General features: G+C 40.9%; 1 protein-coding gene across 26 annotated transcripts in view; it reads left to right on the top strand.

The window, feature by feature from the left end:
- The window catches only part of ptprsa (protein tyrosine phosphatase receptor type Sa), a 283,320-nt gene extending 265,607 nt beyond the window's left edge, over positions 1-17,713 (top strand). For all 26 annotated transcript variants that reach the window (XM_036977783.1, XM_036977788.1, XM_036977791.1 and 23 more), the window contains 3 exons: positions 475-629; positions 12,835-12,970; positions 13,583-17,713. In XM_036977783.1, the coding sequence (XP_036833678.1) occupies positions 475-629; positions 12,835-12,970; positions 13,583-13,651 (360 nt within the window). In that variant the 3' untranslated portion in view covers positions 13,652-17,713. The remainder of the gene's footprint in view (positions 1-474; positions 630-12,834; positions 12,971-13,582) is intronic.
- The last annotated feature ends 3,966 nt before the right edge of the window (positions 17,714-21,679 follow it).

Here is a 21,679-nt window from a genome sequence, read left to right as displayed (position 1 = left end):
AGAGAGAGAGAGAGAGAATAGTTAGAGAGAAAAAGAGAACTGATAGACTGTCAGGGGAGACGGGACATTGTGGTGTTGTATGAGGGTGAAGTTGAACTGGACCTGGACCAGTTGTTGTTGTTGTTATTGAGCTGTCTACTAGACACAGATAGGGACAGCGTTGGGACTTGGCGGTTCGCTGACCCCAGATCAAGTTTCTATCTGGGGAGTGTGGTGAAACAGTTATTGTTTCTGTTCCTGAATCTGTTTCTTTTGCTTGGCATGTGGTCATCATTGTGGACAATGAGAGAGTCTGTGGCACGTAAAGTGTAACGTGAAGGGCCTTGGTTTTTACTGACCAATCCCTTCTCTCCCCTTACATCCTACTCTCTTTCCCGTTTTCTCAATCCTCCTCTGTCTCCCACACTCCATCCCTCTCTTCCTTGTCTCTTACCCTTTCCATCCATCCATTCTTCTTCTCGTTCCCTTTCTCAGGATGGGCAGTCCAGGACAGTGCGGCAGTTCCAGTTCACTGATTGGCCGGAGCAGGGGGTTCCCAAGTCAGGGGAGGGCTTCATAGACTTCATAGGCCAGGTGCACAAAACTAAGGAGCAGTTCGGCCAGGACGGACCCATCTCTGTCCACTGCAGGTAAGAGCCCTGTGTGTGTTTGTGTGCGCGTGTCTGCGTGTGTCTAAGTGTGTCTCCATGCGCACATGGGCCTGCGTGTAGGTGTGAGACATGTGTCAGTGGTGTTCTTTATAATTCAGACCCACACCATTATTTGTACCTAACAATGTCAGCACATAACACAGTATCCTGAGTCTGTAGGTGTGTGGGTGTCCGACTCCCGGGCTGATACCTTGTGTTGTTAAGGGGATTACAACCAGCTTCCCGTGGTGCTAGTCTTAATGTCCTCCACAGACATGATGCATGTTTCTCTCTCTCTCTCTCTCTCTCTCCTTACTGCCACTGCAGTGGGCTGGCATTACAACGCCTAAGGCTCAGCTCATTCATAATTGATCACACGGAGCGCCAGCCTGGCATTTGTAAATGGGAGGCACATGAAATAATTCGTCCATTTTTATTTTACGATTCCCTGTGTGATAAATTTTTATCACATTGTGTTTTCTTTCTTCCAAGGTAACCTTTGTCATTAGTTTGGCAAGCATATTCAAAAAATATTTGTGTGGCTACCACACTGAAATGTGTTACTTAGTATGTTTATGGTTTAAAAAAAAGTCCCTGCACGCTGCTAACTTGCAAAGTGTCATCATTGTATTGAAACAACGTGTTGGTTGAAAATAAAAACTCCCTCTTTGCATCGTTTTTCCTTCGCAAAGCCACCAAACACTAGCCTGGTCCCAGATCTGTTTGTACTGTTTAGCCAACTCCGGTGGTTGCATAAACAGATCTAGGACCAGGCGAACATGAGATCCACCTATACACTAGATCTACCAATATGGACATCATTATTATGTCACCAGACTTTCACCACCATACTCCAATGGGTAAAATATGATATCACCACCAGACATTGCATATACCCTTTAAGAGAGAGGGCTGTGTCTTAGGACCTGCAATAAAGCTGAGTTATCCTCCCTTGATGAAAGGATTTAGCCCAGTAGCCTGGTAGAGGAAGCACAGCTAATGCAGCGGCTCAGGAAGGCGAGGGCTCAGTGGCGATGTCCCAAATGGCACCCTATTCCCTATATAGTGAACTTCTTTTGACCATAGCCCTATAGTGCCATTCGGGACGCATGCAGTGAGGGCGTTGTCTTCGCCTGGGATTTTGAGCACAGGCCCGGGAGTGTTATTGCAGAACTACTCTAAAACCTCGGAAATCATCTCAGTTCTGACCCAATGCATGCTGGGAAGTAGGAACGAGTCAGGGATGCCCCCTCCCACCGTTGCTCTTCTCGGAAAGCTCTGGAAGCCCAACACTGAGAACTGGGCTCAGCTACTGTCTGTCTGCCTGGAGTGTCTGTCTGTCTGGACTGTGTAGGTTCCCTCCTTTGTTATCCTATTGTCCTCTCGATTTTCACGTCACTCCCTGTTGAACACCGAAGTTTGTTGTTTGAAAGTGTATTGGAAAGTTCTTGGTAGCTAGCTAGCTTCTTAGTTCTTCTTTGGATCCTGCAATGCAGTTGGCATCAGTTGCTGGGACTGCTTGTCTCTTTCCAGTGATTATGCCGACCAAGGATGGGTCTGAGGAGCTATTTGGCGTCGCATATCAAGCTAGCAGGGTTTTCTTGAATGCAGCTTGCAACGCAGCTCGCAATACTGGCTGGGACCTCGGCTTGTCCCGGGTGTGTGGCTGTCTAGATCCCTGCTGTTTGTTGATTTCAATTTTCCCAGTGACCTGCTCTGTCTGGAACTGCAAGGAGTAACAGCCTAACATGCGTTGCTAGCTACCATGACAAAAACCAAAGCCGGGTGGAGTACCGTTGAGGACAGTGGTGTCTCTGTATCACACGTGAAGGATCTTTTAAACAAACAAAAAGAGACCTACAAGCAATTGTTACAACAACAAGAAATAGCTCCAAGTGTTTTGTTCAAATAATTGTGGATTCTACTAATAAAATAATGGACGACCTGACCAGAGAGGTCCAGGACCTGAAGAACAGTTTGCAGTTCTCCCAGGGTCAGCTCGATGAGTTGAAACAGGAGAACGGCAAGATGACAGCAATCCGTAAATCATTTTGAAAGGACATCAGTTGTGTGTGTGAACCCATGTTAACAACGACAGATAAATCAGACTATCTCGAGGGACAATCAAGGCGGAACAACATGGTTGTGAACGGAATTGCAGAATCTCCATTATGAGACCTGGGCGGATCGGTGAGAAATTGAAGATGGACCACAGGAAGATTGAGGTGGAGCGCACCAACAGGACTGGAAACTCCACCACCGCCCAGGTAACAGGCCCAGGCCAATAGTGGTCAAGTTCCTGAGGTTCAAGGACAAGGTAGCTGTTCTGGAAAGAGCCAAGAACTTGAGAGGAACTTATATCTTCCTCAACGATGACTATCCTGAAGCTGCGCCAGAAGAGGAAAGAACTGATCCCAGCCATGAAAGATGCCAGAGCGGGTGGGGACATTGCTTACATCTGCTATAACAGGCTCATTGTCCACCCTCCCTCCCAGAAGCCTGGAAGGGATAAAAGAGCCACTCCTATGAGTTTGTAGCTTTAACCCCGCTGCACACACACACCAATTGATTAATTCACTGCTGAATGTATATTTTTTTATCTTGCTTTGTCTGCTCTTTTCAGTATTTTGTTTTTCTCTGATAAGCTACCCAGGAAAGGGCTGAAAATATCCCATATTAATATATGTAGCCTTAGAAATAAGGTTCATGAAATCAATAACTTGCTAACATCAGATAAGATTCATATATTAGCCATTTCTGAGACTCACTTAGATAATTCATTTGATTATACAGCAGTAGCAAAACAAGGATATAGCATATATAGAAGAGACAGAAATGCGTATGGGCGAGGTGTTGCTGTATATATTCAGAACCATATTCCTGAAATGCTTAGAGAAGATCTTATGTCAAGTGTTATTGAAGTGTTGTGGTTGCAGGTTCACTTGGCACATCTAAAGCCTTTTCTTTTGGGGTGTCGCTATAGGCCACCAAGTGCTAACAGTCAGTATCTAAGTGATATCTGTGAAATGCTTGATAGTGTACAGTATGTGATGTAAACAGGGAGGTGTACTTTCTTGGGGACCTGAATCTTGACTGGTTTTCATCAAGCTGTGCCTGTAATCTGGTTCAGGTTATTAATCAGTTTACCAGAGTGTTTACAAACACTACAGGAACAAGATCATCCACATGTATTGATCACATTTTTACTAATACTGGAGAACTTTGTTCTAAAGCTGTATCCATAGGCATTGGATGCAGTGATCACAATATACTGGCTATATCCAGGAAAGCCAAAGTTCCAACAGCTGGGCCTAAAATAGTGTATAAGAGATCATACAAAAGATTTTGCTGTGACTCTGTGGATGATGTAAAAAATATTTGTTGGTCTGATGTGATTAATGAGGAGCATCCAGACGCTGCACTTGATGAATTTATGAATTTGCTTCTTCCAATTATTGATAAACATGCACCTGTTAAGAAACTGACTGTTATAACTGTTAAGAAACTGTATGGTTGAAAGAGATGGGGCAAAAGGAGTGGCTAATAAGTCTGGCTGCCCATCAGACTGGCTTACTTACTGAAAATTGAGAAATGATGTGACTAAACTCAACAAAAAGAAGAAGAAACTGTTTTATGAAGCCAAGATCGATGATATAAAACTTTGGAGTACTTTACATTAAATTATGGGCAGAAAGACAATTGCAACTCCATCTTTCATTGAATCAGATGGCTTATTCATCACAAAACCATTTGATGATGCCAATTATTTTCATGATTATTTAATTGGCAAAGTGGGCAAACTTAGGCAGGAAATGCCAACAACGAACAGGGAGCAATTGTATTCATGCATAAAAAACAAATAATGATGACAAATAAAGAAAAGCATTGCAAGTTTTAATTTTGTAAAGTTAGTGTGGGAGAGGTGGAAAAATAATTGTAATCGATCAATAATGACAAACCTCCTGGCATTGACAACTTAGATGGAAAGCTACTGAGGTTGGTAGCTGACTCTATAGCCACTCCTATCTGTCATATTTTTAATCCAAAGAAAGTCTTTGTCCTCAGGCCTGGAGGGAAGCCAAAGTAATTCCACTACCCAAGAGTGGTAAAGCGGACTTTACTGGCTCTAACAGCAGACCTATAAGCTTGCTGCCAGCTCTTAGCAAACTGTTGGAAAAAAACGTGTTTGACCAAATACAATGCTATTTCTCTGTAATAAAAAGCGAACAACTTACTTTCAGCAAGCTTATAAAGGCACTCAACATGTACTGCACTGACACAAATTACTGATGATTGGTTGAAAGAAATTGATAATTAGAAGATTGTGGGAGCTGTACTGTTAGATTTCAGTGCACCCTTTGATATTATTGACCTGTTTTTTTTTTTTTTTTTCTGCCATATTGTGGATTCAGAGCTATCTATCTAATATGACTAAAAGGGTTTTCTTTAATGGAAGATTCTCTAATGTCAAACACGTAAAGTGTGGTGTACCGCTGGGCAGCTCTCTAGGCCCTCTACTCTTTTCTATTTTTGCCAATGACCTGCCACTGGCATTAAACAAAGCATGTGTGTCCATGTATGCTGATGATTCAACCATATACGCATTGGCAACCACAGCTAATGAAGACACTGAAACCCATAACAAAGAGTTGCAGTCTGTTTTGGAATGGGCGGCCAGTAATAAACTGGTCCTGAACATCTCTAAAACTAAGAGCATTGTATTTGGTATAAGTCATTCCTTAAGTTCTAGACCTCAGCTGATTCTGGTAATAAATGGTGTGGCTGTTGAACAAGTTGAGGAGTCTAAATTACTTGGTGTTACTTTAGATCGTAAACTTTTTTATAAGAAACATTGTGTTTAAAATTCAAAAGCATAGTCAACTTACACACAGCTCTGACACACACAGTTATCCCACCAGACATACCACCAGGGGTCTTTTCCCAGTCCTCATATCCAGAACAAATTCAAGAACGCATACAGTATTACGTAGAGCCCTAATTGCATGGAACGTCCTTCCATCTCATATTGCTCAAGTAAACAGCAAACCTGTTCCGCTAGCAAAACCCCTCGCCAACAGCCAATGAAATTTCAGGGTGCCAAATTCAATCAACAAAAATCTCAAGTATTAGGCACCAATTTAATGATAAAATTGTCCTTAACTTCTTGACGCACCCATCCCTTTAGCGGGATCATTTTCATCAACACCCGCTGAATTGCAGCGCGCTAAATTCAAATTAAATTACTAAAAATATTACTTTTTCATGAAATCACAAGTACAATATAGCAAATCACAGCTTAGCTTGTTGTTAATCCACCTGGCGTGTCAGATTTCAATACAGCTTTTCTGCAAAAGCATAACAAGCGTTTATGTAAGAACATCTCTCTCAGTAGACAAAATATTACAAACACTAGCAGCCAAGTAGTTTGGTCACGAAAGTCAGAAAAGCAATAGATTAAATCGCTTACCTTTGATGATCTTCGGATGTTTGCACTCACGAGACTCCCAGTCACACAATAAATCCAAAATACCTCCATTTGTTTGGCGCGTTATGTTCAGAAATCCATAGGCTCGAGCGGTCACGACATTCCAAGTAGTATCCGTAATGTCCACAGAAACATGTCAAAGTTTTTTTATAATCAATCCTCGGGTTGTTTTTAAAATATACAATCGATAATATATCAACTGGGACTGTCGCTTTTTCAATAGGAAAGGGAGAGACAATGGCTGCTCCACTCTGTTGCGCAAGCAAAACTCTATGAACACCCAGCCATCCACGCGATATTATCTTTCTCGCTCATTTTTCAAAATAAAAGCCTGAAACTATGTCTAAAGACTGTTGACACCTTGAGGAAGCCATAGGAAAAGGAATCTGGTTGATATCCCTTTAAATGGAGGCAAGGCATCCAATGGAACAGAGAGCTTTCAGGAAAAACAGCACTTCCTGGTTTGATTTTCTTCAGGTTTTCGCCTGCAATATCAGTTCTGTTATACTTTTGAGTGTTTTCTATCCTAATCTGACAATTATATGCATATTCTATTTTATTCTAGTTTCTGGGCCTGAGAAATAGGCAGTTTCAAATGGGTACGTTTTTTTTAAGCCAAAAACAAAAATCCTGCCCCCTACACTCAAGAAGTTAATCCAACCACAGTGTCCGATTTCAAAAAAGCTTTTCGGCGAAAGCAGAATATATCATTATGTTAGGTCAGCAACTAGTCACAGAAAGCATACAGCGATTTTCCAACCAAAGAGAGGAGTCACAAAAGCATAAATAGAGATAAAAATGAATCACTAACCTTTTGATATTCTTCATCAGATGACACTCCCGGGACAACATGTTACACAATACATGTATGTTTTGTTCAATCAAGTACATATTTATATCCAAAAACCTCAGTTTACATTTGGCTTTGCCTCCAAAACATCCTGTGAATTTTCACAGAGCCACATATATTTACATAAATACTCATAATAAACATTGATAAAAGATACAAGTGTTATTCACAGATTTAAAGATATACTTCTCCTTAATGCAACCGCTGTGTCATATTTAAAAAAAACTTTACGGAAAAAGCAAACCATGCAATAATCTGAGTACAGCGATCAGAGACCAAAACAACCCAAAAAGATATCCGCCATTTTGGAGTCAACATAAGTCAGAAATAGCATTATAAATATTAACTTACCTTTGATGATCTTCATCAGAATGCACTCCCAGGAATCACAGTTCCACAATAAATGTTTGATTTTTTCCATAAAGTCCATCATTTATGTCCAAATAACATTTTGGTTTGCGCGTTCAGTACACAATCTAAACTTCAGGCAAAAGTTCAGAAGTTCCGTTACAGTCCGTAGAAACATGTCAAATGATGTATAGAATCAAACTTTAGGATGTTTTTAAACATAAATCTTCAATAATGTTTCAACCGGAGAATTCCTTTGTCTCCAGAAAAGCAATGGGAACCGAGCTACCTCTCATGTGAATGCGCATGACCAGCTCGTGGCACTCTGCCAGACCACTGACTCAAAGAGCCCTTAAGAGCCCTTTATAGTAGAAGCCTCAAACAAGTTTCTAAAGACTGTTGGCATCTAGTGGAAGTGACCCCATAGACACTGTGTATTCGATAGGCCAAGAGTTCAAAAACTACAAACCTCAGATTTCCCACTTCCTGGTTGGATTTTTCTCAGGTTTTTGCCTGCCATATGAGTTCTGTTATACTCAGACATCACTGAAACAGTTTTAGAAACGTCAGAGTGTTTTCTACCAAAATCTACTAATAATATGCATATATTCACAACTGGGACTGAGTATCAGGCAGTTTACTTTGGGCACGCTTTTCATCCAAACGTGGAAATGTTGCCCCTTAGCCATAAGAAGTAAAAAAAAAAAAAAAACAGAAAGCAACACCTCGCGACACAACGCCTTTCCCTTATTAGACCTAGATAGTTTGTGTGTGAGCATTGATATGTAGGCTACGTGTGCCTTTAAAAAAAACATGTATTTAGTTCTGTCTTTGAACTGTTCTTGTCTATTGATGTTCTGTATTATGTCATTCTGTATTATGTATCATGTTTTGTGTGGACCCCAGGAAGAGTAGCTGCTGCTTTTTCAACAACAAATGGGGATCATACTAAAATACCAAATACCAACTACTCACACTGTGTTATATCAAAAGATGGTACATAATTATTTTCTTTCCCTCACTTTCTTCCTTTATCTTTTATCCCTCCATATATTTTCTCAATGTCTTGCATTTTCCCCTTAACTTTACTCAATCTTCCAAGTCAGTAGAACCCAGAGAGTGTTCTTCAGTGGAAGCTTCTCTAACATCAGATATGTACCGTGCAGTGTCCCTCAGGGCAGTTGCCTTATGCCGTTACTCTTCTCTATTTTTACAAATGATTTGCCCTTACACAAAGCTAGAATTACTATGTATGTGGATGATTTCACAAATCAGCACCCAAAGCCAGTGAGCTCACTGAAAGCTCACTGAGAGTTACAGTCAGTATCCGAATGGGTGATTAATAATAAACGGGTCTTAAATACATCTAAAACTAAAAGTATTTCATTTGGTTGAGCACATTCTCTATGACCTCAACCTCAACTGGTGTTGTGTATAAAGGGTGTGACCATTGAGCAAGTTGAGGAAGCTGGATGGTCAATTATCATGGTCAAGTCATATTGCTAAAGTTGTTGGAAAGGAAAAGGGGGATACCTAGTCAGTTGCACAACTGAATGCATTCAACGGAAATGTGTCTTCTGCATTTAACCCAACCCCTTAGCGTTTTTTTACACAAAAAAATCAGCTACCCTAGTAGTTCAGGCTCTGGCCTTGTCCCATCTTGATTTATTGTCTGGTAATATGGTCAAGTGCAACAAAGAAAGACCTAGCAAAGTTGCACCTGGCTCAAAACAGAGCAGCACGCCTTGCCCTTAACTGCACACACAGAACTAACATCAAGAACGTCTCTCCTGGTTGTGGATTGATGAGAGAATAACTGCTTCTCTTCTAGTTATTACGAGAAGTATTACTTTGATGAAAATTCCAGATTGTCTGCATAATCAAATAACATTCAGGTCAGACACCCTTACATTACTCAAGAAGACATGCCACCAAGGGTTTCTTCACAGTCCCCAAGTCCCCAGAGCCATGATTACATGGAACTTCCTTCCATCTCCACTTCCTATGGCAAACAGCAAAGATGGCAAGATTAAACAACATCTCATGGAACGGCAGGGACTTTGAGGGGACACATACACAAACACATGCACACCCAGGCACACACACACATTATGCACAGTATTTAGTTGTATTGTTTGTATTATTTTGATTTATTTTTTTACTTGTCATGTTTTATGTTTTTTTGTGAACCCCAGGAAGAATAACCGCTGCCTCTGCAAAAGCTAATGGGGATCCAAATAAACAAACAAACAACTCTCTCTCCATCTCTCTTTCTCTCTATTCTACTGCCTCCCCAATTCCTGTCTAATAGAGCCACACGGTTTTTGTCATTAATTGCCTGATTACTTTCTGTGAATGGGAGAGTAAATCCTCTCATTCAATGCTGCTTTCCACGGCAGTTAGATTTGGAAGTCTATCTATTTAAAAGGGTTTGATGGACTTTAAGAGCCATATGACAAGCTGTGACTAGCTCCCCAGGAAGAGCTTTCTTTACACTCCAGGAGAGGATGGGGTTAGTGTGTAGGAATGGAGGAGGGGAAGGGGGGTTGAAAGGACAGAAGGGGGTAGACAGTAGGGGGTTTGTGGTGACATAGTCCACAGTTGAGGTTTTTTTGTGGGGGGGGGGGGGGGGGTCGCTGGTCAATCTACTGTCGGAAGTTTTCGAGGTAGAAAATGGTGAAAGTTATCTTTGGTAAAAACGTTGTAACCTTTCAGAAACTGTCATGGGGCGGGTAAGAGAGAGAAATAAATCTGTTGTCAAATCAATTATTGTTCCATTGGTGAAGTGGAAGTCATTTCACACCAAAGTAGCTTACGGAGACAGCCCTCAAGTATTTCAGGATCAGAGTTAAGACTCGCCCTATTTCTGGGGACTGTTGCAGGGAAAGGTTTGCAATGGGGGCTTAATGATTCAAAGTGTGTGTGTGTGTGTGTGTGTGTGTGTGTGTGTGTGTGTGTGTGTGTGTGTGTGTGTGTGTGTGTGTGTGTGTGTGTGTGTGTGTGTGTGTGTATACAGTTGAAGTCGGAAGTTTACATACACCTTAGTCAAATATATTTAAACTCAGTTTTTCACAATTCCTGACATTTAATCCTAGTAAAAAAAAATCCCTGTTTTAGGTCACTTAGGATCACCACTTTATTTTAAGAATGTGAAATGTCAGAATAATAGTAGAGAGAATGATTTATTTCAGCTTTTCTTTCTTTCATCACATTCCCAGTGGGTCTGAAGTTTACATACAATCAATTAGTATTTGTTAGCATTGCCTTTAAAATGTTTAAATTGGGCCAAGTGTTTAGGGTAGCCTTCCACAAGCTTCCCACAGTAAGTTGGGTGAATTTTGTCACATTCCTCCTGACAGAGCTGGTGTAACTGAGTCATGTTTGTAGGTCTCCTTGCGCACACACTCTTTTTCAGTTCTGCCCACACATTTTCTATAGGATTGAGGTCAGGGCTTTGTGATACCTTGACTTTGTTGTCCTTAAGACCCATTTGCGACCAAGCTTTAACTTCATGACTGATGTCTTGAGATGTTGCTTCAATATATCCACATCATTTTCCTACCTCATGATGCCATCTATTTTGTGAAGTGCACCAGTCCCTCCTGCCGCAAAGCACCCCCACAACATGATGCTGCCACCCCCGTGCATCATGTTTGGAATGGTGTTCCTCAGCTCGCAAGCCTCCCCCTTTTTCCTCCAAACGTAACGATGGTCATTACGTCCAAACAGTTATTTTTTGTTTCATCAGACCAGAGGACATTTCTCCAAAAAGTACGATCTTTGTCCCCATGTGCAGTTGCAAACCGTAGTCTGGCTTTTTTATGGCGGTTTTGGAGCAGTGGCTTCTTCCTTGTTGAGAGGCCTTTCAGGTTATGTCGATATAGGACTCGTTTTACTGTGGATATGGATACTTGTGTTCCTGTTTCCTCTAGCATCTTCACAAGGTCCTTTGCTGTTGTTCTGGGATTGATTTGCACTTTTTGCACCAAATTACGTTCATCTCTAGGAGACAGAACTTGTCTCCTTCCTGAGCGGTATAACGGCAGCGTGGTCCCATGGTGTTTGTGCTTGCGTACTATTGTTTGCACAGACGTGGTACCTTCAGGCGTTTGGAAATTGCTCCCATTGATGAACCAGACTTGTGGAGGTCTACAATTTGTTTTCTGAGGTCTTGGCTGATTTCTTTAGATTTTCACATGATGTCAAGCGAAGAGAAACTGAGTTTGAAGGTAGGCCTTGAATTACATCCACATGTAATCCAATTGACTCATATGATGTTAACTAGCCTATCAGAAGCTTCTAAAGCCATGACATAATTTTCTGGAATTTTCCAAGCTGTTTAAAGGCACAGTCAACTTAGTGTATGTAGACTTCTGACCCACTGGAATTGTGATACCAGTGAATTATAAGTGAAATAATCTAGCTGTAAACAATTTTTGGAAAAATGACTTGTGTCATGCACAAAGTAGATGTCCTAACCGACTTGCCAAAACTATAGTCTGTTAACAAGAAATTTGTGGAGTGGTTGAAAACAAGTTTTAATGACTCCAACCTAAGTGTATGTAAACTTCTGACTTCAACTGTACATGCGACCATGTATGCATTCGCGTGTGTTCAAGATTGTGTACTTGCATGTGTGCATGTATGTGCGCGTGTGCGTGCGTGCGTGCTCATATGCGGGTATGTGTTTGTGTGTGTGTGCACGAATGCTTTTGAGATTGTGTACGTGCATGTGTGTGTGTGTGTTGTGTAGGCGGGCGGGCATCAAAATGGAACGTATACGTTCCTCACGTCAAGATTATCTCTCACATGATCATTTTACAACCAGGCGTTAAACTGTCTGGCGACGGCAGATGATGACTGGTATCCAGGGACAGAAGAAAGAACATAGAATGAACCAAATGTACACATAATAGCTGTTACTGGAACTTGATTTCCCTAGACCCATATTTAGGGCTGGTTTCCTGGACGTAGATTAATAAACCTAGCCCTAGACTAAGAATAATGTTCAATGGAGATTCTCCATTCATTCATACTTTTTAAGTCAAGGATTTCGGCTTCATTTTAAAGCCGAAGTTGCTGCACACATTTTTATTTTGACATGTAAATGAATGATATATACCGGTTTGATTCTTGAAGAATATAACTTATACATACATGCCTCATGGGCTTAGTTCAGACTGTCGTACTCCGTCAGAATCCAAAATGCGCTCGTGTTTTACTCCAATGTTTCTAAATTATGTAAATGTAAACAAGCCTCAAAACATGGTTCAACCTACAATTTTAATATCATGGATGGTCATCCATGGCTCTCTCTCTGAGAGTGGTTACATTTCTCCAGGCCCATCCCTCAGCTTTTTTACCAAAACAGAGGTGGTTTGGTATTGTTTCAATAAAGGACTCTAGCTTTAAACCAGCCAATACACTTTAGACAACTTTTTTAAAAATGCACGCAAGATAGAGCTCTTGGTGTAGGAGTTGGACTTCATCTGTTGTGTGTGTGTTGTTGTTGTTTTTCCCAGTGCGGGAGTTGGCCGGACCGGTGTTTTCATCACGCTCAGCATCGTGCTAGAGAGGATGCGCTACGAGGGCGTAGTGGACATCTTCCAAACGGTCAAGATGCTGCGGACACAGAGGCCGGCCATGGTGCAGACAGAGGTGAGAGGTCACTCTAGACCACATGTGTGAAACTCAAGGCCCTAGGGTGAGCCTATTCAATCCGACCTGTGGGTGGTCTGAGTAATTTTTTATTTTATTTCAAAAAGGTTTAATGAAAAACGATCTCAATCGACATTTCCATGACTAAAAGCAAAATTGAAACCGGGTAGAAGTGATAATGGACCTAGAGTTATAGTCTCCTCACTCTGCCCAGCTTGCTAACAGTTATCAAAATGAAAGCTCGACAGTCAGGGAGCATCAAAAAATTCCAAAAGCGACCGGAAAATAACTAAATTTTTTTTGCTCATTTTGACGCCATGAATTTGAATACATTTTAAGTGCCACCTCAGTGAAGAAGGAAAAAATAGTTTTGACGTCTCCACTCTAGACCCACAAGCCTTTGTGGATGTTGTGGTCCTTGTGTTTTTTTTATGTAGTTTGGCTACGGGTGCTAGGAATACGCATCGGAATTGCGTTAGCATTGGTACTCTCTGTAAGTCTTAGAGCTGCTGGCTTTGTAGTAAGTATTGCATTGAACAGTGTAGGGTTCTCTTTTCTGCTGCTTTCACCACGTGATATTAATGTTTCATATGTTGTCTTTTGTCTATGCAGGATGAATATCAGTTTTCCTACCAGGCGGGTCTGGAGTACCTAGGAAGCTTTGATCACTATGCAACGTAAAAAGCCATCTCGTCCCCCGAACCGTTGTCCCCCTCAACAGTCTCCTGAGCCATAGAAACGTGCTTGAAATTTGAAATGGCGACAACAACAACAACAACTACAACAAAAAACAACAACAACAACAAACAGAAAACAAAATTCAACCAACAGGAAAGCAAACTAATTGTAGATGTTTTGTTGTTGTAAAGAAATCCATTTAAAACACAAACAATAGTGCAATTCCAATTGGACCTAATGGACTTTGATGCCGGTGAGGAAAGTGTAAATGATTCCATCAGCAAAACCAACTGACGCCCTCACTCGGGAGAAAGGAACCAAAAGTGGTGGCTCAAGCTGTGGGGTGGGAATAATCAAAAGTGTCAGACTGCTAACCTTACCTCAAGTGTTCAGATGTGGCGGTTGACATTGTAAACATTTTGTGGACATCTATTAAAAAAATAACTACATACAAACAATACAAAGATAACAGAAAAATGAAGGAAAAGTGACTAGGTGAACGTGACTGTGGTAAAAAAAAACAAAAAAAAGCTAAAGAATTGAAAAACTGAGAAAAGGATGGACTGGATGTAGCTTGGCTGAGGGAAGCTGTCTTATTTTTTAACATGTTAGGGCAGAGGTTCAGAGTTCCTAATTGTTTATTAACACTTTTGATGGCCTAACTGTGGTTGCCTGTGAACACAGATGATTGTCCCCCAAAACGTCGGACACCGGTGATGAGACTAACACACCGAGTTAACGCTAAAGTTACTGGCAAGAGAAGTCAACCCCCATTCGGTACCCCCTACCACTCACCTCTTTCTAGCAAGAGAACTTCTACTGCCCATAGTTCTGGTATGACGTTTCAAACTCACAACTCTTCAAGTGTCCATCATACCCACAAAGGGCATCCCTATATCCCTTCAACTCTTTGGGATGAGAGGAGCCTCTGCAGTAAAGAATAGTCTGGGTGAAAGTGAGGACGGTGTCTTAAAGTGACGACCATAGGTGGATTTTGTCAAATGCCAATTCAATCAATTTACTGCGTCAGTTTCTCCAGCACTTGACTTGTGGACCGTTTTTTTGTTTTGTTTTGGTGCTGTTGAGAACAAACCCCACATGTTTATACAGTAACCATTGGTATATCTCTCTTAGCCTCGGTCACCAAGGACACTGGGCAAATGACCGCCCTTGCAAGACCAGAGAAATGACAACCATGTCCCATGACTTTTTACGATCACTCTTCGTTCAGGACTAGTTGTGCCATGAGTTACTGGTGCAGTGTCCACCATTTTGAATGGTGAGCTCAGGCGGCCTTTAGGCTAAAACGAGTGAAGTCACCACATGAGGTCGGGGAATGAATGGTGAATGGCGGCAACTGGGCTCTCCGCAAACGTGTACAGTGACCAACAACCCATTGTAATCACTTGTTACTTCGTCTTACAATTACTTGTGTTTCTGGGGTTTTCTGTCTATACCAAACATGCTGCTTATTCTCCTGTATGCTGTAGGTGTAACTCTTTGGTATGGGATGACAATGGAGGTGCCTGGTCTGGTCATGGAAAGCGCATCCACATGTTATTGCCCCCCCTCCTCCTCCTCCATCTCTCACTAGACATTTTAGTCCCAAGCTTAGCGAAGAAACTAGTCCTCTTGCAGTTATGGTACTAAGAGTGGAAGGAAAGTAGTTCAAAGTTGTGAGGAACTGAGTTGATAACCCAGAGAAAGGTTCCAGTCTTTTCCCTTCCACCTATAGGCCAACGGCCACTGAAGTTGACTGCGGAAGAGGTGGCCATGTTGGATTGGGATGTCGTGAGGTGAAAGTTATAGCCACAATACAAATGAATTGCACATCACCAAACTTGAAACCTAAACGATAGCAGGGCCGATTCTACGCACTATGTACATGTGTCTGATAAAAACAAGCCCTCAAAGCCCCCAATTTCATTTTTTTAATCAGAGGTCAGTGCATTGGTATACCCAGGAGTATACTTTTACATTGGCTTCTATGAAGGCTTTTCGATTGGTATGTACACTAACAGAGTGATGAAAGGAACTGTGTGTAGTCTTTCTTATTTCCAAAAAAGCCTTATTGTTATTGTAACATTATGGAAACATTAATGTTGTATTATGATGACTATTGTTATTTTACTTTACATAGCTGACTTTTATTTTAGTTTTTGTTTAGTTTTTTAACAGAGATATTGTATCACATTTTTTAATTAGCAGTAAGAAATAAATGCTTATTTGTTCATATTATGTTAAAATACATTCTATTTTTTCACTGTAGAAATGTTAAGTATAACATGTGTTTGTGTGGATGTGTGCATATATACTTATATATCGCACATTCACACATACATATATATTTAAATACAGAATATAAAAATATACCCAAACTCTTAGTATGAATTTAGTTGTTTTTCTTTTACCCATACATTTTCAATTACTCATGTAAAATTATGATGGATTTTTGTATATATATATTTTTTTGTAACCATAACCTTAACCTTGGGAAATATTGTTTGTTTCTCTGGGAACAATGAGGGGAATTGTCTAGCCGAGCGCCGCTCCTACAACCCCTTTTTTAATTCCTACCACTTGGTAGACCTGTGCCGATAAGGAGATGGCATTTTTAATTGTCGTTGAAATTATTATTATCATTAACAGTAGTTATTAGTATTCGTTTGAGTATTATTTTCATAGATAGTAGATTGAAATAGTATACAAAGCATTCAATTAGAGGCAAACTACATTATTACACATTTTTTATGAATTTGCCAGACTAAAGGTACTGTACTTTTTGACCATGTACAGACTATGATCTCCCTCTTTCTCAGAAGTCCCTTTGTCCCTCCTTTTAATTTTGTCTTTCTTTTCAGACACAACATGATTATCCCTTTGTTAGATATCAACTATGATCCAGAATATAATACCTGTAAATAAACAAATATATAGATTATATGTATTTGTATAATTTGACCCTCGATGCTATCTTACCTTCAAATCAAAGACTGAACTGCAACTATAAGGTTCGACTCATTGCAAAGTTCCTGGTGTTTGTAAAGCGTGCTTTCTCCCTTTGTAACATTTGTATTCCACTGTTCCCTGTTTTTAAGTCCCCACTTTCTTTGTCATATATGCCATGTTAGCAATATCCCCTACTAGCCACCCACAGCTAACTCTGTTATGAGACAGGTCAGTGAGGACCCATAACATTTGCCTCAGCACAGGCTTCTTGCAAAGTGAACACTGCTTCCTTCTCCAGACATGGGAAATGATGGCAACCAAAGGACTATTCCTTTCCTAAACAAAAGCTCCCCAAAAAAAAGGAGAAGTGCTAGTTTTCCCAACTGCCTAAAAAGCCAAGAAGTAGACAGTCCATTGGCAGTCAAAGGGAGAAAGAGGAGATCATTTTGCTATTTAGCAACTGGCCATAGTGCGAGGTCACAGCCATTAGGGGCAGAGAACTACACTACCGCTGCCCCCTGAATCATGAAATGATGTAATATGTTTTGCTCACATAAGACTTGTATAGAACCATACTGTGTTCCTTTTTTGTTGTTGTTGCCATGTTTTGTTACGGGATGCAGAATGAATCAGGACTAGATGAGAAGGAGCCGTGTGATGCAAAGACCAGGAGAAAAGAGCAGTGGGAATCTAACCATTTCATATGAACTAAATCTTGAAATTAGGACTTTTTTTGTGACTGAATTCAAAGACTGGTTTTGGTTATGCCAAAAACCAAGACAGTGGACGTCTTTGGATGCTCGTGTGACGTGTTACTCTTTGACTTCATGTAAAGATGCCAGACTTTTGACAACAGCAGCCAAATTACTGCAATGTTCCACAGAGGGAGGGGGGAAATGAACGAAATAGAAAAATGACTCCAAAATAATAGAACGTATACATACAACAGCCAACAAAAAGATGAAGAACCCAAACTCAAGCAAAATAGTTTTTCTTTTTATGAGGGCCAAGTGCTATCGCTTTCAAACTGTTACTTCTAACTGAAACAATGATTGGTTTAAAACCCACTGTGTATGTAGATATGTTGACTTTGTATTAAAGAAATGTTGTCTGAGAGTGTACTCTTGTCGTTTTATTCATCCAAATATTGCCCAACCTTTTTAAACCAGGTTTAAGTGTAGTCCGTAAGGCATTCTGAGTATGGTAATGGTACACATTTTAATAAATGATTACTAAATACTAATACTTAATTATAGTGTTTGAAAGGAGAGACTCAATCTACAGGTGACACAGAGCATGGTACATAAAAGCACACTCTTTGTTTTCTATGCAGACCTGCTATCGAATCAGTGTTCCTTTATGCCGTGCTGTGTTTGTAATCATTGTAAAAATCATTTTTATGATTGCTTAAGACACCCCCATGGTTTTGTTTCTTCCGACACTTTATGCAAGTCATGGCTGTGGGTCCCCAATGGCAGCTTCTGACGAGACAAAATCGGATGAATGAAGCTGGATTTGTATCTTTTTGTGAACACCTCATGCCTCTGCACTAGTCTGGACATCAACCTATCTCAGTGAAACATCCAATGTCCCAAGTAGCTGAAATAACCTCTCATTTTGACATCTCTTGAGATGTGTTAAAATGTCTGTAAACCTACTCCATTTCACTGAGAACCCCTTTGGGCTTGTACCATTGCTTGCACAACATCTGCAAAACCATATGCTGTAGATTAACAATGTGAACAACCACTACACTCAGAAACCCCCACTTGTTAAGTGAAAATTGACCACTTAATGGTCATGAAAACCCATTAGTCTCCATACGGATCCATGAAAACACATTACACTTAATTGTCCTGTAAGGGGGTTTTGTGTTTTCCCATATTTGCTCATGTCCTGGTTTACAAACATGTCAAGAACTTGATAAATGCCACTAAGACGGGTCGATGTGAAGGTGGGGCTAAACCTTCACCTGCTGCTATTTGTTCTGCCTGCCACCTGTCCTTCAGCCAGCCTCTCCGCACATCTGCTCTGCCCAAAGCCAATATACAGTGCCTTGCGAAAGTATTCGGCCCCCTTGAACTTTGCGACCTTTTGCCACATTTCAGGCTTCAAACATAAAGATATAAAACTGTATTTTTTTGTGAAGAATCAACAACAAGTGGGACACAATCATGAAGTGGAACGACATTTATAGGATATTTCAAACTTTTTTAACAAATCAAAAACTGAAAAATTGGGCGTGCAAAATTATTCAGCCCCCTTAAGTTAATACTTTGTAGCGCCACCTTTTGCTGCGATTACAGCTGTAAGTCGCTTGGGGTATGTCTCTATCAGTTTTGCACATCGAGAGACTGACATTTTTTCCCATTCCTCCTTGCGAAACAGCTCGAGCTCAGTGAGGTTGGATGGAGAGCATTTGTGAACAGCAGTTTTCAGTTCTTTCCACAGATTCTCGATTGGATTCAGGTCTGGACTTTGACTTGGCCATTCTAACACCTGGATATGTTTATTTTTGAACCATTCCATTGTAGATTTTGCTTTATGTTTTGGATCATTGTCTTGTTGGAAGACAAATCTCCGTCCCAGTCTCAGGTCTTTTGCAGACTCCATCAGGTTTTCTTCCAGAATGGTCCTGTATTTGGCTCCATCCATCTTCCCATCAATTTTAACCATCTTCCCTGTCCCTGCTGAAGAAAAGCAGGCCCAAACCATGATGCTGCCACCACCATGTTTGACAGTGGGGATGGTGTGTTCAGTGTGATGAGCTGTGTTGCTTTTACGCCAAACATAACGTTTTGCATTGTTGCCAAAAAGTTCAAATTTGGTTTCATCTGACCAGAGCACCTTCTTCCACATGTTTGGTGTGTCTCCCATGTGGCTTGTGGCAAACTTTAAACAACACTTTTTATGGATATCTTTAAGAAATGGCTTTCTTCTTGCCACTCTTCCATAAAGGCCAGATTTGTGCAATATATGACTGATTGTTGTCCTATGGACAGAGTCTCCCACCTCAGCTGTAGATCTCTGCAGTTCATCCAGAGTGATCATGGGCCTCTTGGCTGCATCTCTGATCAGTCTTCTCCTTGTATGAGCTGAAAGTTTAGAGGGACGGCCAGGTCTTGGTAGATTTGCAGTGGTCTGATACTCCTTCCATTTCAATATTATCGCTTGCACAGTGCTCCTTGGGATGTTTAAAGCTTGGGAAATCTTTTTGTATCCAAATCCGGCTTTAAACTTCTTCACAACAGTATCTCGGACCTGCCTGGTGTGTTCTTTTTTCTTCATGATGCTCTCTGCGCTTTTAACGGACCTCTGAGACTATCACAGTGCAGGTGCATTTATACGGAGACTTGATTACATACAGGTGGATTGTATTTATCATCATTAGTAATTTAGGTCAACATTGGATCATTCAGAGATCCTCACTGAACTTCTGGAGAGAGTTTGCTGCACTGAAAGTAAAGGGGCTGAATAATTTTGCACGCCCAATTTTTCAGTTTTTTATTTGTTAAAAAAGTTTGAAATATCCTATAAATGTCGTTCCACTTCATGATTGTGTCCCACTTGTTGTTGATTCTTCACAAAAAAATACAGTTTTATATCTTTATGTTTGAAGCCTGAAATGTGGCAAAAGGTCGCAAAGTTCAAGGGGGCCGAATACTTTCGCAAGGCACTGTATCAGCACGTGATCGGTGTGTCAGCGAGTTAACAAGTTCATACAACATCGAACAGATGATGGCAGACATAAGAGCTAATTATTTTAACATGTTACGATGACAGCATTTACACACATGGCATAACCTTATAACCATATAACCTTATGAAGTATAAAAAAGGAAAGTGTTCAGGTCAAGACTGAAATGTTTAAAGGGGCAGTGCAGTAAAAAACGTGATTTTCTTGTGGTTTAAATAAATGTACACACTATGTTGGATTAGCACTTTTAGTATAAGAGCTGTTCAAAAAGGCTGCCAGAAATTTCAACTTGTTTTGCAAGGGTCGGGTTTTGTACTTCCTGGTGACATCACCAGGCGGTTAAGGTTATGAGATCAATAACAAATAGAGTTGTCCCTCCTCTCTGCCAATAACAGCTAATTTTCAGGTTACATGTCCCTCCCATTAGGCTCCTCCAATTTAGGACCCACACTCAGACCACTCCCAAACAGTCCTATAAAAATTATTGCTTGAGAAGAAGCATTTCTTTCTTCTTCTTTTTGACCATTTGAATTGAAACCAATCAAAGTAAGGTACTTGATTGTTACCAGGGCCAAAAATGAACATGTCACCTGCAGGTAGATTTTGACATTGGTGGGTAGATGTCTATTTCACCAGCCACCTTGGCAGGTGGTCAGTGCGCCACAGTGTGAGAATTTCAATCGCATTTGTGAATAAAAATAGTCTGATCATAAAAGTATGTTCACATTTATAGTAAAATAAGTGCTGCAGTAGCTGCTTTCAAAGTTTTTCAGCCATTTTGTTTCATATCTGGTAAATTAAATCGCACAAAGTCAAAGAACTACGAATCCTATATAGCCTATTCCACCTCGCGCTGCAACACTTCCTGGCTAGGGGCTGTGCGCATGTGAAGAGCTGAGTGAAAGATACACAATATAAGGCCACTCGATAATATGCAGTTTTGTCACACAACACAATGCCACAGATGTGCAACTGGCTTGCTGACTGCAGGGATGTCCAACAGAGCTGTTTCCAGAGAATGTAATGTTCATTTCTCTACCATAAGCCACCTCCAACATCGTTTTAGAGAATTTGGCAGTACATCCAACTGGCCTCACAACCGCAGACCACATGTAACCACACCAGCCCAGGACCTCCACATCCGGCTTCTTCACCTGCGGGATTATCTGAGGAGGGGGAGGGGGTGCTGAGGATTATTTATATCTGTAATAAAGCACTTTTGTGGGGAAAAACTCAATCCGATTGTCTGGGCCTGTCCCCCCGGTGGGTGGGCCTGGCCCCCTAGTGGGTGGGTCTATACCGAGGCCCACCCATGGCTGCGCCCCTGCCCAGTTGTGAAATCCATAGATTGGGGCCTAATGAATTTATTTCAATTGACTGATTTC

Source organism: Oncorhynchus mykiss, chromosome 5 (assembly GCF_013265735.2).
Source record: "Oncorhynchus mykiss isolate Arlee chromosome 5, USDA_OmykA_1.1, whole genome shotgun sequence".
Classification (NCBI taxonomy): Eukaryota; Metazoa; Chordata; class Actinopteri; order Salmoniformes; family Salmonidae; genus Oncorhynchus; species Oncorhynchus mykiss.
Note: the sequence above shows the minus strand (reverse complement) of the source record. Positions and strands in the feature narration are given on the sequence as shown.